Source organism: Trachemys scripta, chromosome 1, assembly GCF_013100865.1.
Source record: "Trachemys scripta elegans isolate TJP31775 chromosome 1, CAS_Tse_1.0, whole genome shotgun sequence".
In the NCBI taxonomy this organism is placed as follows: domain Eukaryota; kingdom Metazoa; phylum Chordata; order Testudines; family Emydidae; genus Trachemys; species Trachemys scripta.
Genome location: NC_048298.1, coordinates 51,683,941 through 51,707,158, shown reverse-complemented (window position 1 = coordinate 51,707,158; position 23,218 = coordinate 51,683,941). Strand labels below are relative to the sequence as shown.

The 23,218-nt window shown below is 37.7% G+C and overlaps 1 protein-coding gene across 1 annotated transcript in view; it reads right to left on the bottom strand.

Moving 5' to 3' along the window:
* Nucleotides 1-344: 344 nt before the first annotated feature.
* NRCAM (neuronal cell adhesion molecule) overlaps nucleotides 345-23,218 on the bottom strand; it is a gene marked incomplete in the record, with an annotated part of 187,587 nt that continues 164,713 nt past the window's right edge. Inside the window, 4 exon segments of the mRNA XM_034769450.1 lie at nucleotides 345-2,690; nucleotides 3,211-3,222; nucleotides 17,996-18,074; nucleotides 22,903-23,034. Coding sequence (XP_034625341.1) covers nucleotides 2,453-2,690; nucleotides 3,211-3,222; nucleotides 17,996-18,074; nucleotides 22,903-23,034 — 461 coding nt within the window.

Here is a 23,218-nt window from a genome sequence, read left to right as displayed (position 1 = left end):
ATTTTGGAGCCCAAATCTGAATTTAGGAGTGGCCCAAATGAGTATGGAATGTCTCTCTTTTTGGGTGAATGTGGGGATGTAATTTTGTCTTTTGCAGCATGCCCTCAGTTTTGATCAAATAATGTATCTAGGGAAAGAAAACAGTGAAGGAACTTGAATAGAACTTGATTTCAGTGGGAAAGGATCAGGCCCATCATTAATATTTTTCAACAGATATTACAGAAATGATGATCTGCAACATTCTGAAAATAACCTGGCTGTAGTTCATTTATGATGTTTTTTCACTTTAAAAGTTCTTAAATATGAGGTAAATCAGATCAATATTTTGTGAACAGAACAAACAATGAAATTTTAAAACCACATTTATTTTTAATACAAAAACTGTTGCACTATTACAGAAGTGAGCCTGTATGTGTACCCTTACATGCACAGATAAATTCAGCATCTACAATTAAAGAAGAATAAAATTTCACTTTATTGTTATCAATACCGTTGGGAAATCTTATTAAGAAACTCTCTTTGTGCTTTGTAATCAGTGTTATATAGTTCATTTTTTGTTTTTGTTTCCATAAGGAAAATGGATTATGGAAAGCTTAACGGTGCAAAAGAAGCTTGTACGGCTGACTTCAATTTGTGATTACTTCAAATTGTGCTTTATCTACAATACATACATAAAATCTGCAAGGTGTACTATGGTCTAATGGAATCCACGGACACAAGCTCTTAAGATAATATCTAGAAATCTGCAGTAAATAAGTAGAACAGTTCACTATTTCATTTTCACAGCAAAAAATATATATTTAAGTAGATGCTTTAAAATACCAAGCACTCCATTGGCTATAGTACTTCTTACACAGTACAACATAGGCTTTTTTTGTTTTGTTTATTTGTTTGTAACACCTAGAAGCATATAGCATCTACACTTTAAGTGTATTTACAAATTCAACAAATATCTACATATAAAAAGCATACTTAAAATTAAACTTGATGCAAGTTATGAAAAACCAATTTATTGGCAAATGAAACTGAGCATTCCTTCAACCATAGGTTGTTATAAAATTTCATATTTGGAGGTAAACCGTTTGATTGATATAGTATGTGAGAGAATATTTTTGTAACTGATAACAGTAATCCTTTACCACTAAACCTTGTTAGCATTTGTCAGATTCCTTGAATTTTGTGGTTCTGAGCAGTAATCTACACACTGCTTTCATGCTGTAGATAATTTCAAAAGCTGCCACATGGGTCAAGCAATGACTCGGAGGAAAATGTGCTGTTGTTGGCATGGTATTTTTTAACATATTTTGCAAGAGAGTTTTAGGTTTTTGCAGCATTAGTAAAATATCTGAATTCAGCCATTTTTGTGTAAACTGTGTAAGGCCATGAAATCATGTTGTGCTCTAATTGTCTAAAAGCTGTTATTTTATCTTCAAGGAAAAAAAATCATATTGTGCTTTGTGTAATTTAAAAAATGTTAAACCTTGCATTTTGCAGCTCAACCGTTTCATAACATCTCTGCTTTTTACCAGTTACTTTGTTTGGCAATGATAGTAGTTCACTAATCACAGTTTATTGCACCAACTTAGTAGTACAGTGCATTATGGAATGCATATTCTATAAAGGCACTGAATGTATTTTGCCCTGTGTCTTCTGGAATATTTTGTCTCATTTTAAAATTTCACTTCAGTGACTGTACAAATTCCAAAATGCATTGCAACGGATATTGTTTTATGTCTTAAAATCAATCCAACATATACACGATGTAAAAATAGAACACTGTAGTGCTGTAATACTTGATAGATTAGGAAGGCTATAAAGTAATAGGAACAAAGAGCAGATATCAGGGTCTCAGTAAGCATCAGCAAATGCAAGTGTCATAATTAAATCATTTAGCAATTATATACCATACATACTGTTCCTAATTGTCTTGCAAAAAGACATATGATAGCTAGACATTAAGTCACCAATTTCACAACAATGTCCACAAAGACATTGAAGTTCTATATAACACTACTATAACACTCTGACAATGAAAACGGAATTCATATCCAGGGATTCAGCTGAGGACTGCATAACAAAGTATCAAACCAGATTTTAATAGCATACACAGGTTTATCTGTGAAATGTGTAGCATTTTTCATGCATTATACTGTATTTTCGACAGGAAATAACATTATCAGATGATATATTATTTTTGTCAGTTTATTTTTTAAAAAAAGCAAAAATACTCAAATTCAGAGCAAAATTTTTGACTTTTGCACTTTGATTCATACTAACATATCACTTACTGTGTTTTTATAGTGTGTAACTGTATTGACCTATATGTTCTCATAGTATAAACATCTTGTTGCTAGGAGCTTTGTCACCTGTATGTTCTTAGCATGAGAAGGAGGATGCACAAGTGCTTTAAACACAATGGAAAATATTGTAGGAAGGGAATTGAGTTTCTTGATTAAACAAAGGAATTCATGGCATTGACAGGAGAAGGAGCCTCAGAACTTTCATTTCCTTCTGCAGGTTCTTTCTCTTTTTTACCACTGTATTGTCCAATAAAGGAGCCATCCTCATTGAACTGACCATTTACACCTTCGCCATAGTCAACTAAACTATCATCACTGTCCTCCTTTTTCACAGTCCTGTCTGAAGGTGTTCGGCTTCCTTTCTTTAGAGGTTTATGATCCTCTGCGTCACTGGAAAAATACAGGAAATTCAAATAATTAATAGACATATCATAATTTACAAAAGCAAAACCAAAACAAACCATGCATGCAGACTTTTAAAAAGCATGTGCCAGTCCTACAATCCTGCAATCACATTGTAGAAACAAACTGATATGATAAATACATGGTGTAGAAATGGTTTAAACATATAATGTCTTCAGTAGAGGGAGTGCATTTTTTCCATCGTGCATGGTTTTTCAGTGATAAGATATTCTGCTCTTGATTTGGAAGCAAAAGAACTGCAAGCATTAAAAAGGGGGTTGTTAACATTATAAGAGCAAGTTCTTTGTTCTTCAAAGAAAAAGCTTATGCTGTGCTATGAAGTTAGTCTGTTAAACTTTGTAATTCACTGATTTCTTGAATATGAATGAAGAATGAATTCGGTTAAATGAAATCTATTGATTTTTATCTAGTAAAAAAGAAAAAAAAAGTGCTGCATTTCAATAATTTGTTACATTATGCAGGCTAGGCTTGCAATTTTCAACCTTACCTTTCAAGAGACCTATATATTCCATTAAAAGGGTGCAGAAGAAACAAATGAAAATAGCCTAAGAAGAAAAGCAGAGTCCATATCCTGATAATGATCAGTATTCATTTAATAGGAATTTGAGCTTATAATTGCTAAAGCATTCAATATGTTCAGACATCGAAACTATTTAGTTGAATACTGATAACACAGGGCAGTTTAAAGCGTGCTAAAGATCTTAGAAATATTTTAAACTTTTTTTTTGCAGTTATGGAAGAAATGCTTTACCCTGTTTCTTTTATCTTTGCTACCACCATCCTGTGGGTGTATGCACATAGAAAAAGTCTGTTTTCATTGCTTAGAAGGTTAACTCTCTATTATACTCCTCACTCAAATACAATTTACATATGATAGGGTCCAAATCTAGTGCAACAGACTTTGCTGGGCTGTGTTTAGATTTGGCTTTCCCTCACCATTAAAAAGGCTGTGGATGACCTTGAAGCTGAAGACTTCAGCAGTAGTTCAAGCTGTGACCTCCTACTTAGTAACCATTGGGTTAAGCTGCACATTCAAATGCAAAAATCTAACTTGAACATATAATAAAATACTCAAGCCCATATGCATATAGGGCATAGAAGGGGTCAACAAATGTGTTTTATTTATTTATTCACAGATTCACAAATTACGGGGGTGAAAAATAAACTGATACTAGGAAAAGCAAAACTTACATTGTGCCATACTAACCCAGAATGGCTTGTTAACTTTGGACATATATTCAGCAATGATGTTTTGAATTAGCTGCACAATTCCTGTTAGTAAATTATTTAATTGTTCACGATATCTGTTTTCCATTCTTATTTGAAGGGATATCATCATATAATAACCAAGAATGTATTGTTGTACAGCATGCACAAGAGCACACAGATATTGATTCTGTTGATTAATATTCTGCTGAAATGCACTTTACCATCATTACAAACCATTAAGCCAACTTTCTATCAGACAAGATACTTTTTACATTATCACCTCCTCTATTTAGGCTTCAGAACATCCCAAGTGGCTGCACCTTAAGAAAATCTGTTATCTATATGCAGACCTATATTTACAAATAAATACATCACTGTATTTGTTTTTATATGTACACATAGACAGAGAGGAGGTGTGCAATTGTATCATATATGTGCATTTAAGGATTTAATGTTAGAATAAAAAAGTCAAGTGACAAAGGAGTTTCATTTGTGGCTACCTAGACATACATGGCATGAGGATCCAAATAATATCATCCATTTTTTCTGCCTGCTTTGGTGTCATAAGCATACAAGGTATTAACAATGACAAGAATTCTACTCTTCAATTTGAACAGCAGGACTGCTCACAAAAACAGAGTTGGCAGTGGGTGTGGTGGGCTCATGGTACATCATGCATGCAAACGCCTGTAATTACATACACAGCCAGCATCCTGAGTTGTTTCTTGTTGAATCTCTCATTTTGGCAGGGCATTATATTTGTCAGGATGAGGAGGGAACGGTATATTTACACATCTTATACTTGAATATCCTTTTAGCTAGCTAACAATAATGTGATTTAGCCATTTTCACCAAACACTACAAATGTATGTTCTGAATCAACTTAAGATGCAACACAGCACTTCTGAGTAGCACTATATCATGCTGCAATAATACTGTATTAATCTTTTCCATTTCAGTCAAATATCTGAATGCAAGCGACAGATCCACAGTCAGACAGGCTACAGCCTAATTAAGCTTTATATGGCTAGATCTTCTAGTCAGCCTCATTTCTCCTGGTAATATTACTATATCTGCTGAAACAAACATATGTATATTTTAAATCTGTTGAGTATCCACATGGGAGACTATCTCTTCACCCTCCTTTTTCCATTCTCTCATGACATATAGCTCACATTTGTGAATTTGGTCAAAAATGTTTGCATTAGAACTTCTGTCTAGGAGACAGATACATTCACCACTTCAATTTTCAGGAACCTGTTTTTTTTCTGAAATACTGTTGTGGAGTTTGCAATGGTCTTTATGTAACTGCAGTTAGCAATGAATACTGCATGTGTGATCTTCCAGTTTAATTCTTGTTTAATTCTAAAGCATTTAATCCATAACCACCACTTGCTGCATAACATGTGGTGTGAAAACAGAAAAAAAAAAAAAAGAGTTTCTTGCGCCACATTGTCTACATTACCCACTGGATCGATGGGCAGCGATCGATCCAGTGGGGTCGATTTATCGTGTCTAGACTAGACGTGATAAATCGATCGTCGAGCGCTCTCCTGTCAACTCCGGTACTCCACCAGGGTGAGAGGTGCAGGCAGAGTTGACGGGAGAGCGTCAGCTGTCGATTTACTGCAGTGAAGACACCATGATAAGTAGATCTAAGTGCGTCGACTTCAGCTACGTTATTCACGTAGCTGAAGTTGCGTAATTTAGATTGATTCCTCCCACCGCCTCCCAGGGTAGACCAGGCCTAAGACCTGACAAGTTGTTAGTCACATATAGTGACTGCTCCATAAATATTAGGCAGCTCAATTCATTTCTAGATTGACATTTTACAAGTGCAAAATGAGATCCTGCATAATTTTGTGGTATATCTAGTATGAAAATCCTGTTCAAGAACGAAGGAAGTATCAGAGATTATGAATGTATCTGTTTCCAAATGTTCAGATAATCTTGGCTGAAATGTAAATATAATTTAAACTTTTGACATACATGATGCAATGCAAAAAACAGGGTTACAGTTACAAAATACAAAGATATAAATGAAAATACATAGTATAGTACCAGCAGAAGAGCCAGCAGTCATTTTATACTAATGTAAAATCAAGCTACTCAGTCAGAAAATATTACATGCTTTTGTGAGGTTCTCAGTGAAGCATGCAAACTTGCTTATTGTAATGTCTTTAAATAGCTAATGAGTCAGCACAATAAAATATATTCTGTTCGTATATACATGTGCATTTAATACAGTGAGAACAGTGAGGTACAGTATGCTGATTTCACTGGGAATTCACTGGAATAAAGATTGGGGTGAGTAAGAATTACTGCCAAGATTTATAAATAGAGATGCCTGAAGATAGGCTCGCAAATGTATATTTAGACATCTAAATAAGTGGTTTGATTTTCAAAGGTGCTGAGCAGCCAGTAGTTCCCACTGAATCTAGGCCCTCAACTCCTTTAGAAATCAGGTCACCTCTTGTACACAGGCTCCTAAATTTTCCAAAATGATTGGCGATTTGGGGGTCTCTCAAATTTTGGGCATTTAGCTTGAGACAAATTAAAGGGGACTGATTTCACTGGTCTACAATTTTTGAGAAGTCGTCTGCTTCAGAGATAAAATGTGCTATTTATTATGTATTTTGATGTGCTGAATTCAAATATGACAATTAAAACAACTGATTGGCTACTGTTTCTAAGATATTTAAGTTTTTACATTTTATGTCTATGTATATTGTGTAGATAGTAGAGTTTTAATCATAAATTGTAAACCTAGGTCTTTTCATGTGTTTATGGTTGCTTTACATGATAATATTTCACCTGTCCTCTTTATGTAACACTTTAAAAATCACCAAAAGGGTTATATAAATAAAATTTATTATGAAACAAAAGGCAAAAAACTATTATGTACATAGTTTAGTCTTATTCAGTGTCTACTCGGCGCTTCTTGGCTTGTCTCTTGTATTCATTAAATGGAGCATCTCTTGTCACTGTCCAGCAATAGTCTGCAAGCATTGATGGGCTCCATTTGCCCTGATAGCGTTTCTCCATTGTTGCAATGTCCTGGTGAAATCGCTCGCCGTGCTCGTCGCTCACTGCTCCGCAGTTCAGTGGAAAAAAATCTAGATGAGAGTGCAAAAAATGTATCTTTAGTGACACGTTGCAATCAAGACTTTTGTATGCCTTGAGGAGGTTTTCCACCAACAACCTGTAGTTGTCTGCCTTGTTGTTTCCGAGAAAATGTATTGCCACTAACTGGAAGGCTTTCCATGCCGTCTTTTCCTTGCCACGCAGTGCATGGTCAAATGCAGCACCTCGAAGAAGTTCACGAATCTGAGGACCAACAAAGACACCTTCCTTTATCTTAGCTTCACTTAACCTTGGAAATTTTCCACGGAGGTACTTGAAAGCTGCTTGTGTTTTGTCAATGGCCTTGACAAAGTTCTTCATCAGACCCGGCTTGATGTGTAAGGGGGGTAACAAAATCTTCCTTGATTCAACAAGTGGTGGATGCTGAACACTTTTCCTCCCAGGCTCCAATGACTGTGGGAGTGGCCAGTCTTTCTTGATGTAGTGGGAATCTCTTGCACGTCTATCCCATTCGCAGAGAAAACAGCAGTACTTTGTGTATCCAGTCTGCAGACCAAGCAAGAAAGCAACAACCTTCAAATCGCCACAAAGCTGCCACTGATGTTGGTCATAGTTTATCCACCTCAAAAGTTTCATGTTGTCATGGACTGCATGACCAACTGAAATTGATGGCAAAGCATTGCCATTATGCAGTAAAACAGCTTTAAGACTCGTCTTCGATGAATCAATGAACAGTCTCCACTCATCTGGATCATGAATGATGTTGAGGGCTGCCATCACACCATCGATGTTGTTGCAGGCTACAAGATCACCTTCCATGAAGAAGAATGGGACAAGATCCTTTTGACGGTCACGGAACATGGAAACCCTAACATCACCCGCCAGGAGATTCCACTGCTGTAGTCTGGAGCCCAACAGCTCTGCCTTACTCTTGGGTAGTTCCAAATCCCTGACAAAGTCATTCAGTTCACCTTGTGTTATGAGGTGTGGTTCAGAGAAGAAGGATGGGAGGAAATGTGGGTCCTGTGACATTGATGGTTCAGGACCAGAAGTTTCATCCTCTTCCTCTTCCTCGTCTGACCCAAATGAGAATGATTCTGGTGCATCAGGAACCGGCAGTCCTTCTCTGTGGGGTACTGGGCATATAGCTGATGGAATGTTTGGATAATGCACAGTCCACTTTTTCTTTGACACACCTTTCCCAACTGGAGGCACCATGCAGAAGTAACAATTGCTGGTATGATCTGTTGGCTCTCTCCAAATCATTGGCACTGCAAAAGGCATAGACTTCCTTTTCCTGTTCAACCACTGGCGAAGATTTGTTGCACAAGTGTTGCAGCATATGTGTGGGGGCCACCTCCTGTCCTGATCTCCAATTTTGCAGCCAAAATAAAGGCAATAGGCTTTCTTAACCATAGTGGTTATACTGCGCTTTTGTGATGCAAAAGTCACTTCACCACAAACATAGCAGAAGTTATCTGCACTGTTCACACAAGTACGAGGCATCTCTGCTCACTTTGGCTAAACAGAAATGTGTCCCTTTGCAAAATCAAACACTGACAAATAAGAGAGCATGACACTGTATGATTTCTAGAGCTGATATAGGGCAATTTGTTCAGCAGAGTGATGTAAGCTTCGTTATGATTGCATCATCCATGACTTCTAGGAATAACATGATGCAATCCATATCATGTATGACGCAATACCAGCTTCAGATTGCATCATTCATTGTTTTGCCTAAAAAGCAAGTACTCTCCAAACCCAGTCATAGATTTATTCATAGATCCAGTCAAAGATGTATTTTAGTCATTTCTGGTTTAAATTGAGATCCCTTCCCTCTATAACTCACTTATCCTCCGCCATTCCCAAGTCAAGGGTCGTATATCCTGACCCAATAGCATATCTTGAAAACTAGAGCCAATCAACAATTTTAAGCATCATTTTCGTTCTCAGTGACCCAGAATTAGTAAAGTTTGACTACATTTATTTCAGAAGCATTTTGGATGTAGAGCAGTGTTTTCAGCATGTATCCTAACTTTCAGCACCCATTTGTGAAAATCTTGGTCAACATTTACATGATCATGTCAACTGCAATATTTTCAGGATAAAACAATCCATATAACACAACAAACCTTTAAATGTAACCAAATTGTTACTGCATATATAACTATTTTGTTTTGTTAATGCTGATAAGCACTGCACAAAAGAGTCTTTAGTTGTTCCAGAAATTCTGTCCAATTTAAAAATGAGAAAAAGATGATAATTTGCTTCTCAAGAGTTCAGAATGTAAATCATTTAAAAGTTCTGTACTATACAGCATATGATCAATTTCATTCTTATGCTCAAACAACAAACTTATCACCTAGTAAGAATCTTGCTGACCTACAGATCCAAATATTTTGTGAGCTGTGCTTCAGTTAGCTTAACACTTTGCCAAAGTCTTTGAATCTTTTTTTTGTTTAAATTTACTCACTGTGGGATGACAACTGGCAATGAGCAACAATGATGGTATTTATGGCACTGAATTTTACACAGCCTGGTACAATAAGCAGCAAAGAAAGCTCATGGAGAAACTATTTATTGCTTCCTATTCCATTGTAACACCTTTTACTTAAAATTCTATGATAACAAAATATTTGGACTTAACTGAAGAACTCTGTGCAGAATAACACGTGAGCACAGGTAGCTCAGTTCATTACTTTAGGGCATACAAGTAAATAAGAAATACTTTATAAAATTGTATCATAAACATTTGTAACAGCACTGACTTCATACAATTATTGTAGTTCCTACAAAACAAAACAGGATCTTTTGACTTATAAGTTCCTTTATGTAACTTATATTTGTTTAATTTTATTGGGGACGGGGTTACAAAATTTATTTATAATCTAAATAATGAAAAAATACTTACACAGTTGGTTGCATTGGGTCTGTGATTTTTCTATATGCTAGTAAGGATGCAGATTCTATTGTCTGTATAATTAAAACAAACAAACAAAACAAAACTGCAGATTTACACAGGAGTGTACCTGCATGGAGGTGGACGCTGGCGTGAATGCACAGTTACAGCATATGCAAAAATCAAATCTGGGCATGGGGATTCCCTCCCTTTTTGCACCACAGAAGTACAGTAAGAAGTTCTGCCAAAGTACTGGCAGTGGAAAAAGCAGTTGGGGTACCCAGGGAGCCTTCCACTCCTCATTTGGGAGGAGGGAAAGTTAGAATAATGTGATTTTTATCAACCTGGATTATGGTCAAGACTTGTGCTTAGATGAGTAACTACTAAATTTTTGGTGGAAGGGAGAGAAAGTGAGGGTGAGGGAGTGAAAAAGGGAAGGAAAGAAGGGAAAATGAGAGATGGAGGGGTAGACGGAGAGGACATGAGAATACTCATGTTTCATACACTGCTTTTATAACCCTGGGGGTGCAAAACAGAGAAGGGACCCTGGTGCTCTGGGGAAAATGAATGAGTTTTCAATGTGTTGCCAAGAAGCATATTGCACAAAACAGCTGCATTGTCTCATTATGAATTCTGAAGCCCAAAGAGCTATAGAATATCAGCTTTAGAATGCTTAATAACTCTCTGCAAAAACAGATTTCTAAAGCCAGAAATTCTGATGTAGTATCTGTGAGGCTTGCTCTTCTTGTTTATGGAGCTTCATAAAACTATTCCAAAATACAATCATAACAGATCATAAAATCCTCTCTTTCTTTCTTTACTAATGATTTTATTCACTGACTTATAGTTACCTATTGTAATTTTTAACATGAAAATAAATTACAAATTTACTGAAAAAATTTGTAGTGAAAAATTTAAAACCAGTATTTTGAAATGTTTTGCACACACACTACATATAATTAACATTGAGACAATAACTAACAGGAACAAAATAATAGGTGTGAACATGTATGGATTTTGCACTGAGATGAAGTTGCTATCATAGTAAGTCCAATGACACGCGTGCTATTTGTTGTGCTAGAACCAAACCTTAAGTTCCTAGCTATTTAATAAAGACTGATACTAATGGATGGCTAGACATTTTCCCCTATTATCTTATATTAGGAACCTTTGCTCTTTAAAATTAAAAGGCATATTTTGGAAACATGAATTAAATATCTTGAATAAAATGGCAACAATCATATTAAAAAACTAATTTATTTTTCTTCCTGGTTTCATGAAACAAATAGCAAACTTGCAGCTGATGGTTGAGATGAGTGAAAAAGAGGGGAGGTGACAACGAAGAGCTTCACTGTAGTGAATTTAAGAATATTTGAAGAAAACACATTAGAAAGGTGAAGTACACAGGACAGCTTCACAAGTTCATCAAATTTTTTTAAAGGAATGTATTACCTGCAAATCTTTTCTGTGTCTAAATATTAGTCATTCCTCCCTAGAATTAGGTACATGCAGCAACCAGTCAGAATGCAGAAGAGGTTTTTGTGTTCTCTGTACAGCTCAGCAGCCAATCAATTCCCAGTAGATTCTTCCATAGTCATAGACATGCAAAATAACTCAAAATATGGTTAGCAACATCCAGTTGGTAACACGCAACTTCTTTCACTTCTAGCATAACTCTTACATGCAGAGTAATGCTAAACAGACTAGAAGGGGGAGACATTCCGGGCTGATGGATATGAGGATGCAGAAAATGAAGTTTGTAGGGAATAAATTCCTTTTTCTGTGCCCTCAGATCAACAGCCTGAAATGATTGGGTATAAGAGGCCATATAAATACCTTAGATAGGTATGGCCTCACTGTAAACCTGACCTGCAGACACTCCCCCTCCCCTTCTGCTCATGATGCCAAGTCAAGTGGTCTGAAGATGAAAGGGATAAGGAACTCCTTCTCTGTACACTAGACGTGTATAAATCAATCCAGAAGCCTATGCAGATTTTAGAGATTTTACTACCTTTCCTTAATCTCACTAAATAAAACAAATGGTTTTGTCTAGATAGGTTTTCTTAGCATCTCAGCAATACCACAGCTTTTTTTCAACTGTGGCAGAAACAGGAAAAAAATAGGAAGTTTTAGCTCTTGTTCTAAGTGAAGATCAGATGAAACATTTGACAAGTGTCAAGGAACCATTCTTAGAAAGAATTCTTCTTTGTGAAAGTAAAATATTAGGGAAATTTACAAGAAATAGCAGACAATTCACTGACCCTCCCACCTGATACTATGATTACTAGGGAAAAAAAGACTTCTAACAGAGAAGTCAAAAGCAGTGATTCAAAAGAAAAGTGATGAAGAAATTTAAGATTCAAATTAATATTCCTCAAAGTGTAAGTGTAAGTGGGGACAAAGCAAGACTCACCAAAACCAATTCAACAATGCGGAGGTAATTCCCCACTGGGAATTCTATAAAATACATCTTAAGCTACAAGGTCAAAAGCTACTCCATTTATCAAGAAATCCAGGATACAAAAGACATCTTCTTAGTTGAAAACCCTGAAACTGCAACAGAGGAAAATGATATTGTAAGCCTTAAAATATATCCCCAATGCTGACCATCCTGGAGAATAAAGAAGGATTGCAATGCCTTATCCAATAAAATAAAGCACTCAGAGTCAACCATTCCCAAGCAAGTCTCTCACAGTCCAGGTGTGGATGTCTGGTTGAAACATTTGCTTGTGGGTCAAGCTGTTGTGGAAAACAGGCAGAGGAACACTAAGACATACATCTCCAGACCATCCCTGGGATGACCACACTGGCACTCTTACTACTGTATAGGCCTTGTCCTGTATGGTCTTTTTGAGCACCTTTTACAGAAGTGGGATTGGTGGAAATATATGGTACAGCAATCTCTGGGTCAAGAGAACAGAAAGAATCAAACAAGTTGTACTGACTGAAGAAGCTTGGAAGTTTTCTATTGTCTTGAGTGATGAATGTGCACTTATGACCTTTCCCCACCTGTGAATCAGCAGGTTTGCAGATGTGGATAAAATTCCCACTTCCCTGGAGTAATGAATATTCTGCCTAGGATAGAAATTTGGCTTCGTCTGCAAGATTGGCACCTCTTTGGTACTTTTGCACTGAGGGGAACAGGAGATCCTTGTATAGTCTCTGACTTCAGGTCTCTTTACACAGTCACTAATTTCTCATACTTCCTGCTTAGTTCTTGTGTCACTACTAAGACATTTTCTGTTCACAGCATACTGACCTAGACTAATCTTCTTCCAAGAGTCAGAAGAGGCACAGGTATTTCCTGACTGTGCTTAACTACAGTATGTTGATATAAAATAGCTTTCTGGAGGGACTCAATTTCATTTCTACTTTGTGATGGTCCAGGTATGTTTCCCATAAGAGCAGGTGTGCATGTGCTGCTGGGTTTCCTGAAGTGGCATTCCCTTCATTGGATTCATCTGGCAGGAAATACATTCACCAACGAAGAGGCTAAACCAGCTCATGTGTGCCCTCATACAGAGAAATCACAATTGAAGAGGTCTAAACTGAAAACAGTCCAAGACATCACATCTGTACAGGATACTAAGAAGACTAGAATATGAATGGGACAATGAATCTTCTTAAATCTGACATCTGTGACCTTTCTGGAAAGTATTAATTTGTGGTAGAATCCTTTGCACCTTGCTTTGAGACAGTTAATTCTTTCTATATGGGATTGTGCCTTCTTACAGCCACTTCTGCCATGACCTTTGAGAACACTGTAGGGCCAGAAATCAAAGTGAATGGAAGGGCTGATACTGAAGATGGTGCTCATTGATAAAATAAAAACTGAGATACTGGTGATCTATAGTGATGTGCCTAGTATATAAGCATCTTGTGGATTTACTGATATCTCCTGGCTATTATGCTGTGAAGAGAGTTCTGGATTACTCAGTTTTTAATTTATTACAAATAGATTGAGTCACCTGAAGTCCAGAACTGGTCTCTATTTGAAGACTATGAAATTCAGAGAGTAGATACCTAGATTTTTTTGTTCAGTAGGGCTTGAAATCACAGCCTTGGCTGATAACAAATGAGAGAGAGTTGATAAAACACTCTGCTTTTTCCTGTGGAACAGAGACGGAATTCAGTAGGAAGGGAGGGCGTTTCTACAAATTCTGTGCTGTATCCATTTAGGGCTATCAAAAGGATCCACATGTCCAGTATCATAGTCCAGTCACTGAATATGTCAACTTCTTCCATCTTTTTTGGCTCTTGGGAGACTGGGAAACAGCCCTATAAAGTCAGAAGGCTCCTCTTGATGGATCTACTGTCTCCTTGAAAACCAGACTTGTTGGCACGAAAGGATTGAGAGACCCCATACTTTCCCTCCCCCCCTTTAAATTTAGCTGGAGAACAACAGGGAGTCTGACATTTTTGAGGATAAGGAAGTGAAGAGACGGGAAAGGATCTTTTCTTTTTCAGGTGATGGAGGGAACACTTGTGCTCTGAGAAACCCTTAAGGGCCTGGTCCAAGGAATCTCCAAATAACATGCCTCCTTTGTATGGTAAAGATAACAGCTGATATTTTATACCAATTCTGAGGACCAGGGACGTAGCCAGATGGACCTCCTGGCTCCTGTGAGGCAGGCCATATTTTTAACTGTGAGTCTAAGAAAATCCTCTGCTGCATCGTGAATGAAATTAGCTGCAATTCTACACAGATACTGTGTTCTCGGCATGGCGCTGGCTGGGACCCCTTCCTTTTTATCTCTGGCTAATTCTTCCTCCAGCCAGACTAGTAAGGCTCTAGTAGCACAGGTGGAATAGATGGAGGCTCCAAGTTGGGCTGTAGCTAAATTGAAAGATCTTTTAATCACAGCCTCAACCTTTCTATCAGTAGGACCTTTGGGGACAGCATCCACACTAACAGGCAAAGAAGATTTAGTATCACCAGTGACCACTGCTTAATCTACCTTGGGTAAGCCCCTCCCCCCCCAGAGAAGCTTTACCTGCTGGAAGAGGATATAGCTTACATAGAACAGCTGGGGCTACATGTTTTGCCCCAGGATCACTCCAAGTTCTACAGACCAGTTTTTGCACTGCTGAATGGATGGAAAGGGCCTTATCCACCTTGTCCTCTTCAGACAGGATAGGCAATTCTTCTGAAGGCTCTTCAGAACTGGGTTTTTTTAGCTTTAGTACTCTCTTAATATACTTGAATAAGTAATATTGATTCTCCATGTTAAATTTACGTGCAGGTTCAGGCTCCTCTTGTTCTTCCACAGAACAAGCAGAAGACACTTCCCCACCTTCCGAGGGTGACTCATCCTCAAATGCCCTGTTAGCCTTAGACTCCTCTTTCTTGGAAGCTGCTAGCATGTTTAAATTGTCCATACCTTCAGAGACCAAGACCTGGGACTTGTGCCCAGCTGCTTCAGGGGAAACCAGTGCAACTGCTGTATGTGGTACCCTGGAATTCTTTACTGGAGCGGTCCAGCCTGCGTAGCAGAAGCAATACTGTGCCTGGCCACGGCAACTGCATCCTTTAAAATGGTAGTAATCTCAGGCAATATTACAGCTCTCATTAGTGAACTTTTGTCAGAATCAGAGAAATGAGTTGTAGTAGTAGTAGTAATAGAAGGTCTTACCATCTTGCGATGGGACCCGTGGTTGTCCACTGAATCTGAGCTGTGGTCTGGGGCATGGCTGGAGTGAGGAACATTGTCCTGCCAGTGACCCGCAAACCAGGGCCCGGCTGAACCTTTGCTGAAAGGGGGAATGCCATCCTGCCTGAGAATCTAACCCCTCCTCTGTCCCCATTATCTGTTGCTGAGAAACATGATGTCCAGAGCCATCCCTGGATTTCCACTCATCTGATCTCTTTACATCCTGGCAGAGGGAACAGGAAAGGGAATTAACCCTTGAGAGCTTTGAAGACTGCTTAGCCATGGTCATGGAGGAGAGGGCTTCTGATCTGGTCCTGGATGATTCATCTGCTGATCTTCTGGACAAGTTGGATTGCTCAGATTTCACAGACGCTGCTTTGGTAAAGCCAGGGTCTGCTTCAGGAGTTTGGTGGCACAGTTACCTTTTCCCTTCCTGTCTTTGTCCAATTTCTTTATTGTCCACATAGACATGGACCTGAAGTGATGAAAAATTCAAAATACTCAAATTCTTAGAGAAATTTTTAGGAAGAACCTAAACCACCTTTCCTCAAAAAGAAGCATTGCACCATGACCAGAACTGTGTGAGGCAGAGGGAAACTGGGAACTAATTGGCTGCACTGATGCTGAGCTGCAGAGAGGGAGCCAAAACATCTTCTGCAGTCTGACTGGTTGCTGTAGATGCCCTGTCTCTAAGGAGAAAAAGAGGAAAGCCCGTCATAGACTAATGGCTCAGAAATTCATTTTAGAAAGAAGTTTTCTGCATGGTGAATTAGATGAGCAACTCCCTTCCTGTGAACAATTATAGAAGTTGCACATGTTATTCTCCATATTCACCACACAATGGGTTGGTAATATCTTTCTTAAAATGCATTATAAAACCATTTAACAAAGCACTAGATGGTTCTGTTGGTTAACATACAAGCCATTTAAATATGGATACATACATTCAGACCCTGGTACATGTCACACATAAAAAGCAAATTCACTGGTCTCATCCTAGACCTGACTGAGTATTTGTCAAAATCACAAAGCCATCACATAATTTGGCACAGTTCTGCATCAATGTCAGTTTCTGCTAAAGAAATGTCCAGGAATAGAAAAGCAGAGGGGCTGTAAATTAGAAGTCAGATACAGTAGCTGGACTGTATAGAGAAGCTTGTATAGTACTTGTTTGTATTATGCCTGTTTCCAGCCAATGCTTTCAGTCTCTCATTTTTGTCAGCTAAAATCAACTAAATTAACCCAATAGGCATCTAAAATTAAAAACAAACACCAAGTTTAAAATGTTTTTGTACTGACTTGGCGAATATTATGAGGGATTAGAATAATTTTAATAGCCGCAGGAGTAAAGAGAAACTGCTCTTTGGCATTCAGAACAGTGGAAAAATATAGAAATTATTCCAGCCAGATGAGATGCACATTCCGCTACACAAAAAATGTTACAACAGTCCAGTGAACCCCATTTGAAAGAACAGACTTTCCATGCACTAGAATCGATTACATACAAAAATTAAAGTCTTTTAAAATGTTATTTACATAGGAATATATTATAAAGAATATATTACCTATGGAACAATAAATGTAACACTGACCTGTGAAAGAAATAATAAAATCCTTTTCTGTACTAAATCAAAATGTATTTAATATCATGTTACAGCTCTCTTTAAAACACACCATATGTAAATATTATGAAAAGACTTCCTTAAAGAGCATTTTTTGTGTGCTGCAAGGAGATTCAGCTCACATGTTTCTATAAGAATGACAGTCAAAATGGCATGCAAGAATGACAGTCAGCTCAGTGGCATGGTCTGAAGCAGTTTGCTGCATCTCATGCACTGAATTCTCTAGAGTGGTGTGTTTTTCCTGAGCGATAGTCCCTCTTCTCTGTCATTTAACTGATTTTTTTGGTGTTTCTGTATTGGTACTGGCAGCAATTTTAAAAGAACCTGCATTCCAATGAATGGGATACAAGTTACTGTTGTCGATGTTTATATGAGAAGCACATTTCCATTTATATGTGCTGCAGGACAGGGCAAAAGTGCTGCCAAGTATTTGATCTTTTCAATATATTAAAGATGAGCCAGAGAGACTAAACTCTGTATGGAAATGCCCTTAATTTTGAGACATCAAAATTCAAATTTGGATCTGAATGTTACAGTGATGGCCCATCACTAAAATATATGATAAAATTAGCATAATACTGCAAATCATAATTCTTGATGTTTTAAATTTTTCTACCAGTCTCATTAAAGACATATTTATAATTAATTCTGTAAAACATTAAATGCAAAGTAATTTGCACCATTACAAAGAGTTGTAATTTCATTTTCATAAAATAAGTGTCATCTCCTATAAACTATATTTTATTCCTAAATCCAAAAAGTAACAAAAGCAGGAAACATAAGGAAAACTGTGTGTCAGCTGCTTACCTGTATTCACCAAACGTTCCATCATCTTCTTTCATAGGCTGTATTTCTGGATCAGCATGTGCATCTTCCTTTTCCTTCACTACAATATTTGAAATTGGGATTTTTATCATTAAACTTTAGGACTAAATATTTAAGGCCCTGATCCTGCAAAATGACCTATGTGGATATGAGTAATATGGATTTGGCAGGATCTGGGGCCTTAGATTGTTACTTCTAAATAAAATACATATGTGGTAGTTTAAAAATATCTTTACTGAAGGACAAGATACTGTACATCATTTGGCAGTAGTGAAAGTCCTTTGTTGCAGCCATTTTTGAACATGATTTAAAAGGGACACTTTAGAACATAAGAACATAAGAACGGACGTACCGGGTCAGACCAAAGGTCCATCTAGCCCTGTATCCTGTCTACCGACAGTGGCCAATGCCAGGTGCCCCTCAGGGAGTGGACCTAACAGGCAATGATCAAGTGATCTCTCTCTTGCCATCCATCTCCATCCTCTGACAAACAGAGGCTAGGGACACCATTCCTTACCCATCCTGGCTAATAGCCATTAATGGACTTAACCACCATGAATTTATCCAGTTCTCTTTTAAATGCTGTTATAGTCCTAGCCTTCACAACCTCCTCAGGTAAGGAGTTCCACAAGTTGACTGTGCGCTGCGTGAAGAAGAACTTCCTTGTACTTGTTTTAAACCTGCTGCCTATTAATTTCATTTGGTGATCCCTAGTTCTTGTATTATGGGAATAAGTAAATAACTTTTTCTTATCCACTTTCTCCACCTCACTCATGATTTTATATACCTCTATCAGACCCCCGCTTAGTCTCCTCTTTTCCAAGCTGAAGAGTCCTAGCCTCTTTTATCTCTCCTCATATGGGACCCGTTCCAAACCCCTAATCATTTTAGTTGCCCTTTTCTGAACCTTTTCTAGTGCCAGTATATCTTTTTTGAGATGAGGAGACCACATCTGTACGCAGTATTCGAGATGTGGGCGTACCATCGATTTATATAAGGGCAATAATATATTCTCACTCTTATTCTCTATCCCCTTTTTAATGATCCCTAACATCCTGTTTGCTTTTTTGACCGCCTCTGCACACTGTGTGGACATCTTCAGAGAACTATCCACGATGACTCCAAGATCTTTTTCCTGACTTGTTGTAGCTAAATTAGCCCCCATCATATTGTATGTATAGTTGGGGTTATTTTTTCCAATGTGCATTACTTTACATTTATCCACATTAAATTTCATTTGCCATTTGTTGCTCAATCTTTTTGAAGTTCGTCACAGTCTGCTTTGGTCTTAACTATCTTGAGCAGTTTAGTATCATCTGCAAACTTTGCCACCTCACTGTTTACCCCTTTCTCCAGATCATTTATAAATAAGTTGAATAGGATTGGTCCGAGGACTGACCCTTGTGGAACACCACTAGTTACCCCTCTCCATTCTGAGAATTTACCATTAATTCCTACCCTTTGTTCCAGGTCTATTAACCAGTTCTCAGTCCATGAAAGGATCTTCCCTTTTATCCCATGGCAGCTTAATTTACGTAAGAGCCTTTGGTAAGGGACCTTGTCAAAGGCTTTCTGGAAATCTAAATACACTATGTCCACTGGATCCCCCTAGTCCACATGTTTGCTGACCCCTTCAAAGAACTCTAATAGATTAGTAAGACACGATTTCCCTTTACAGAAACCATGTTTGACTATTGCTCAACAGTTTATGTTTTTCTATGTTTCTGACAATTTTATTCTTAACTACTGTTTCAACTAATTTGCCCGGTACCGACGTTAGACTTACAGGTCTGTAATTGCCGGGATCACCTCTAGAGCCCTTTTTAAATATTGGTGTTACATTAGCTAACTTCCAGTCATTGGGTACAGAAGCCGATTTAAAGGACAGGTTACAAACCATAGTTAATAGTTCCGCAGCTTTACATTTAAGTTCTTTCAGAACTCTTGGGTGAATGCCATCTGGTCCCGGTGACTTGTTAATGTTAAGTTTATCAATTAATTCCAAAACCTCCTCTAGTGACACTTCAATCTGTGACAGTTCCTCAGATGTCACCTACAAAAGCCGGCTCAGGTTTGGGAATCTCCCTAACATCCTCAGCCATGAAGACTGAAACAAAGAATCCATTTAGTTTCTCTGCAATGACTTTATCGTCTTTAAGTGCTCCTTTTGTATCTCGATCATCAAGGGGCCCCACTGGTTGTTTAGCAGGCTTCCTGCTTCTGATGTACTTAAAAAACATTTTGTTATTACCTTTGGAGTTTTTGGCTAGCCGTTCTTCAAACTCCTCTTTGGCTTTTCTTATTACATTCTTGCACTTAATTTAGCAGCATTTATGCTCCTTTCTATTTGCTTCACTAGGATTGACTTCCACTTTTTAAAGGAAGTCTTTTTATCTCTCACTGCTTCTTTCACATGGTTGTCAAGCCACGGTGGCTCTTTTTTAGTTCTTTTACTGTGTTTCTTAATTTGGGGTATACATTGAAGTTGGGCCTCTATTATGGTGTCTTTAAAAAGCGCCACTTTCAGATTTAACATCCAATTTTAAAAATGCATTCATTTTCTAGGTTAATAAAAAAGTTAGATTATTAAAATTTAAATAAATTAGTTTTATTTATTTATGCTGTCAGTTGACTGCATTTCTCTCATATTAATAAATAAAAATGATTAGTTCATTTCGTTTTTGATTATAGCCAGTTTCTAGCAAATTTGTTTTCACTTTCTTATCCACTAGCACAATTGCAGCAATGCCTGGGTTACAAACAATACACAGGGAATGTTTATTTTTATTTAAAAAATTGTTTCCATTGGAGTTTTTTAATTATTGGAAGAATTTTTGTTGTTGTAACTTTATTTTTTTAAAAACTAACCAAAACCAAGCAAAAAAATCCCCTATATTTGGGGATAAATTTGACATAATCTTGTCTCTCAAAGTTAACTGTATTTTTCAAAATATTTTCCCTAAAAATACTATTTTCAATGAAATATATCTCCTTTGTAAACTGAGGCCCCAATCCTGGAAGCACTTAGAGATTTAACTAACTTTATGCATGTGACTAGTGCTATTTAACTCATGTAAAGATATTAACATATATTTGCAATATTCGGGCCTTTGATACCAAGGTGGCAGAAGCCTAGGAATAACTAACATAGAAGATAGATATTTAAATACAATAACTCCTCCCTTAAAGTCATCCCAGTTAACGTTGTTTCATTGTTATGTTGCTGATCAATTAGGGAACATGCTCGTTTAAACTTGTGCAATGCTCCCTTATAACGTTGTTTGGCAGCCGCCTGCTTTGTCCACTGCTTGCAGGAAGAGCAGCCCATCGGAGCTAGCTGGTGGAGGTTGGAACCTGGGTGGACCGGCAGCCCCCGCCATCAGCTCCTCACGCCCCTAAGTTCCCTGTGCAGCAGCGGCCCAGCAGGCTATCAATTGCTGGGCAGTTCAGCTGTCCCTCCCCCCACTGCCTTGGAGCTGCTCCCGGGAGCCTCCTGCTTGCTGTGCAGAGGTGGGGGGAAGAAGGGTGCTAATGTCAGGGTGTCCCCCCTCCCTCCATTCAGGGACACCCTGACATTAGCACCCCTCTTCCCCCACAGAGCAGGGGGGAGGGACACGACAGGGCTCAGGATGGAAGGGGCTTGCTGGCAGCAGCTGCTATCTCAATTTGCTAATCTACTTAAAAAGGCAATGTACTTAGAGAGGGGTCAGAGTACTTAAAGGGGCAATGCTCGTCTCTCTCTCTCTCACACATGGTGTGTGTCTCTGTCTCTCTCTGCCATGTTGTCTCCCCTCCCTCCATTCGTGCTGCCCTGTAGAGTGTGAGACTACATTAACAACAATGTGTTAACCCTTGAGGGCTCAGCCAAGTGCTAGTTCATTATTTAGCAGTAAGGCATTCCCTGGGAAATATCCCACCCTCTGACTTCACCACCTCAACCAAGCTTCACAATTGTCATTGCTGTGTACAGTATTAAATTGTTTGTTTAAAACTTATACTGTGTATATGTGTGTGTGTGTGTGTGTGTGTGTGTGTGTGTGTGTGTGTATATATAGTCTTTTGTCTGGTGAAAAAAAATTCCCTGGAACCTAAACCCCCCATTTACATTAATTCTTATGAGGAAATTGGATTTGCTTAATATCATTTCACTTAAAGTAGCATTTTTCAGGAATATAGCTACAACGTTAAGCAAGGAGTTACTGTAGTACATATGCCAATAAATTGTGAATATAGTACATATGCCAATAAACCATGGGAAATTATATTATGAATCTTACAAGTTTTTTTAAAAAATAATGTATGTGTCTTTTCATTACTGTTTTGCTAGTTATTATTCTGATATGTTATCCTGATATAGTAGTTATGGGTATATGGTTTATAGTATCAAATTTTTACGCAAGTAACAGTTTTCATAGTTGGTACATATTTAGTTTATATTCCATTATACAAGGTGATGTGAATCATCTTTGGTAGTATTTTCAGATGGTAAAATTATGATAATGCATGTCTTCTTGAGTAGTGACTTCCGGCTCTTATAGTTACATATTGAAATAACTGATTCCTTTTACCGCAAGCCAGCTCAACATGACATGCTAAAATCAAAACAACCAATATAGTTAGTAATTGTGTGCTATGTATATCTCAGTTTATTTATGGAATTATACTTACAAAACTACGCCATAGTGACTATCCAGACACATCTGTGGCTAAGTAATGCATTGAGTACAACTTATTCTGAAATAGCTTTAGAACAATTGGTACAAAGAAAGCTTTCTAACTGGCTATTAGCACATGATGTTATGCAGTCAATGTCCACTATGACTAGCTGATTAACAGGTGTGACTTCTCCTGCATGTTGTTATTTTAGTTTACATTGATGTATATCCTACCTGGATATTTGCCACCCTTATTCCTCCTTATGAAGCAAACAATCAGCAAAATCAAGATAAGAAGAGCAACAGCACACATAAGACCAATGAACCATCCTTGAGTAGCAATGTCAACCTGCCGGCTTGCCATTGCTAAAGAATGAAAGGGAAAAAAATATTAGATTATCTGATACACATTTAAATGTGCATTATATTATTATTTGCATAAATAATGTATAATTTATTAATGCAGCAATAATAACAAGTGGCAATTAGCAATCATGAGGGATATAGCAGCACTGTAGTTTGTAGATGTTTAAATTAAAAAGTGTAGGTT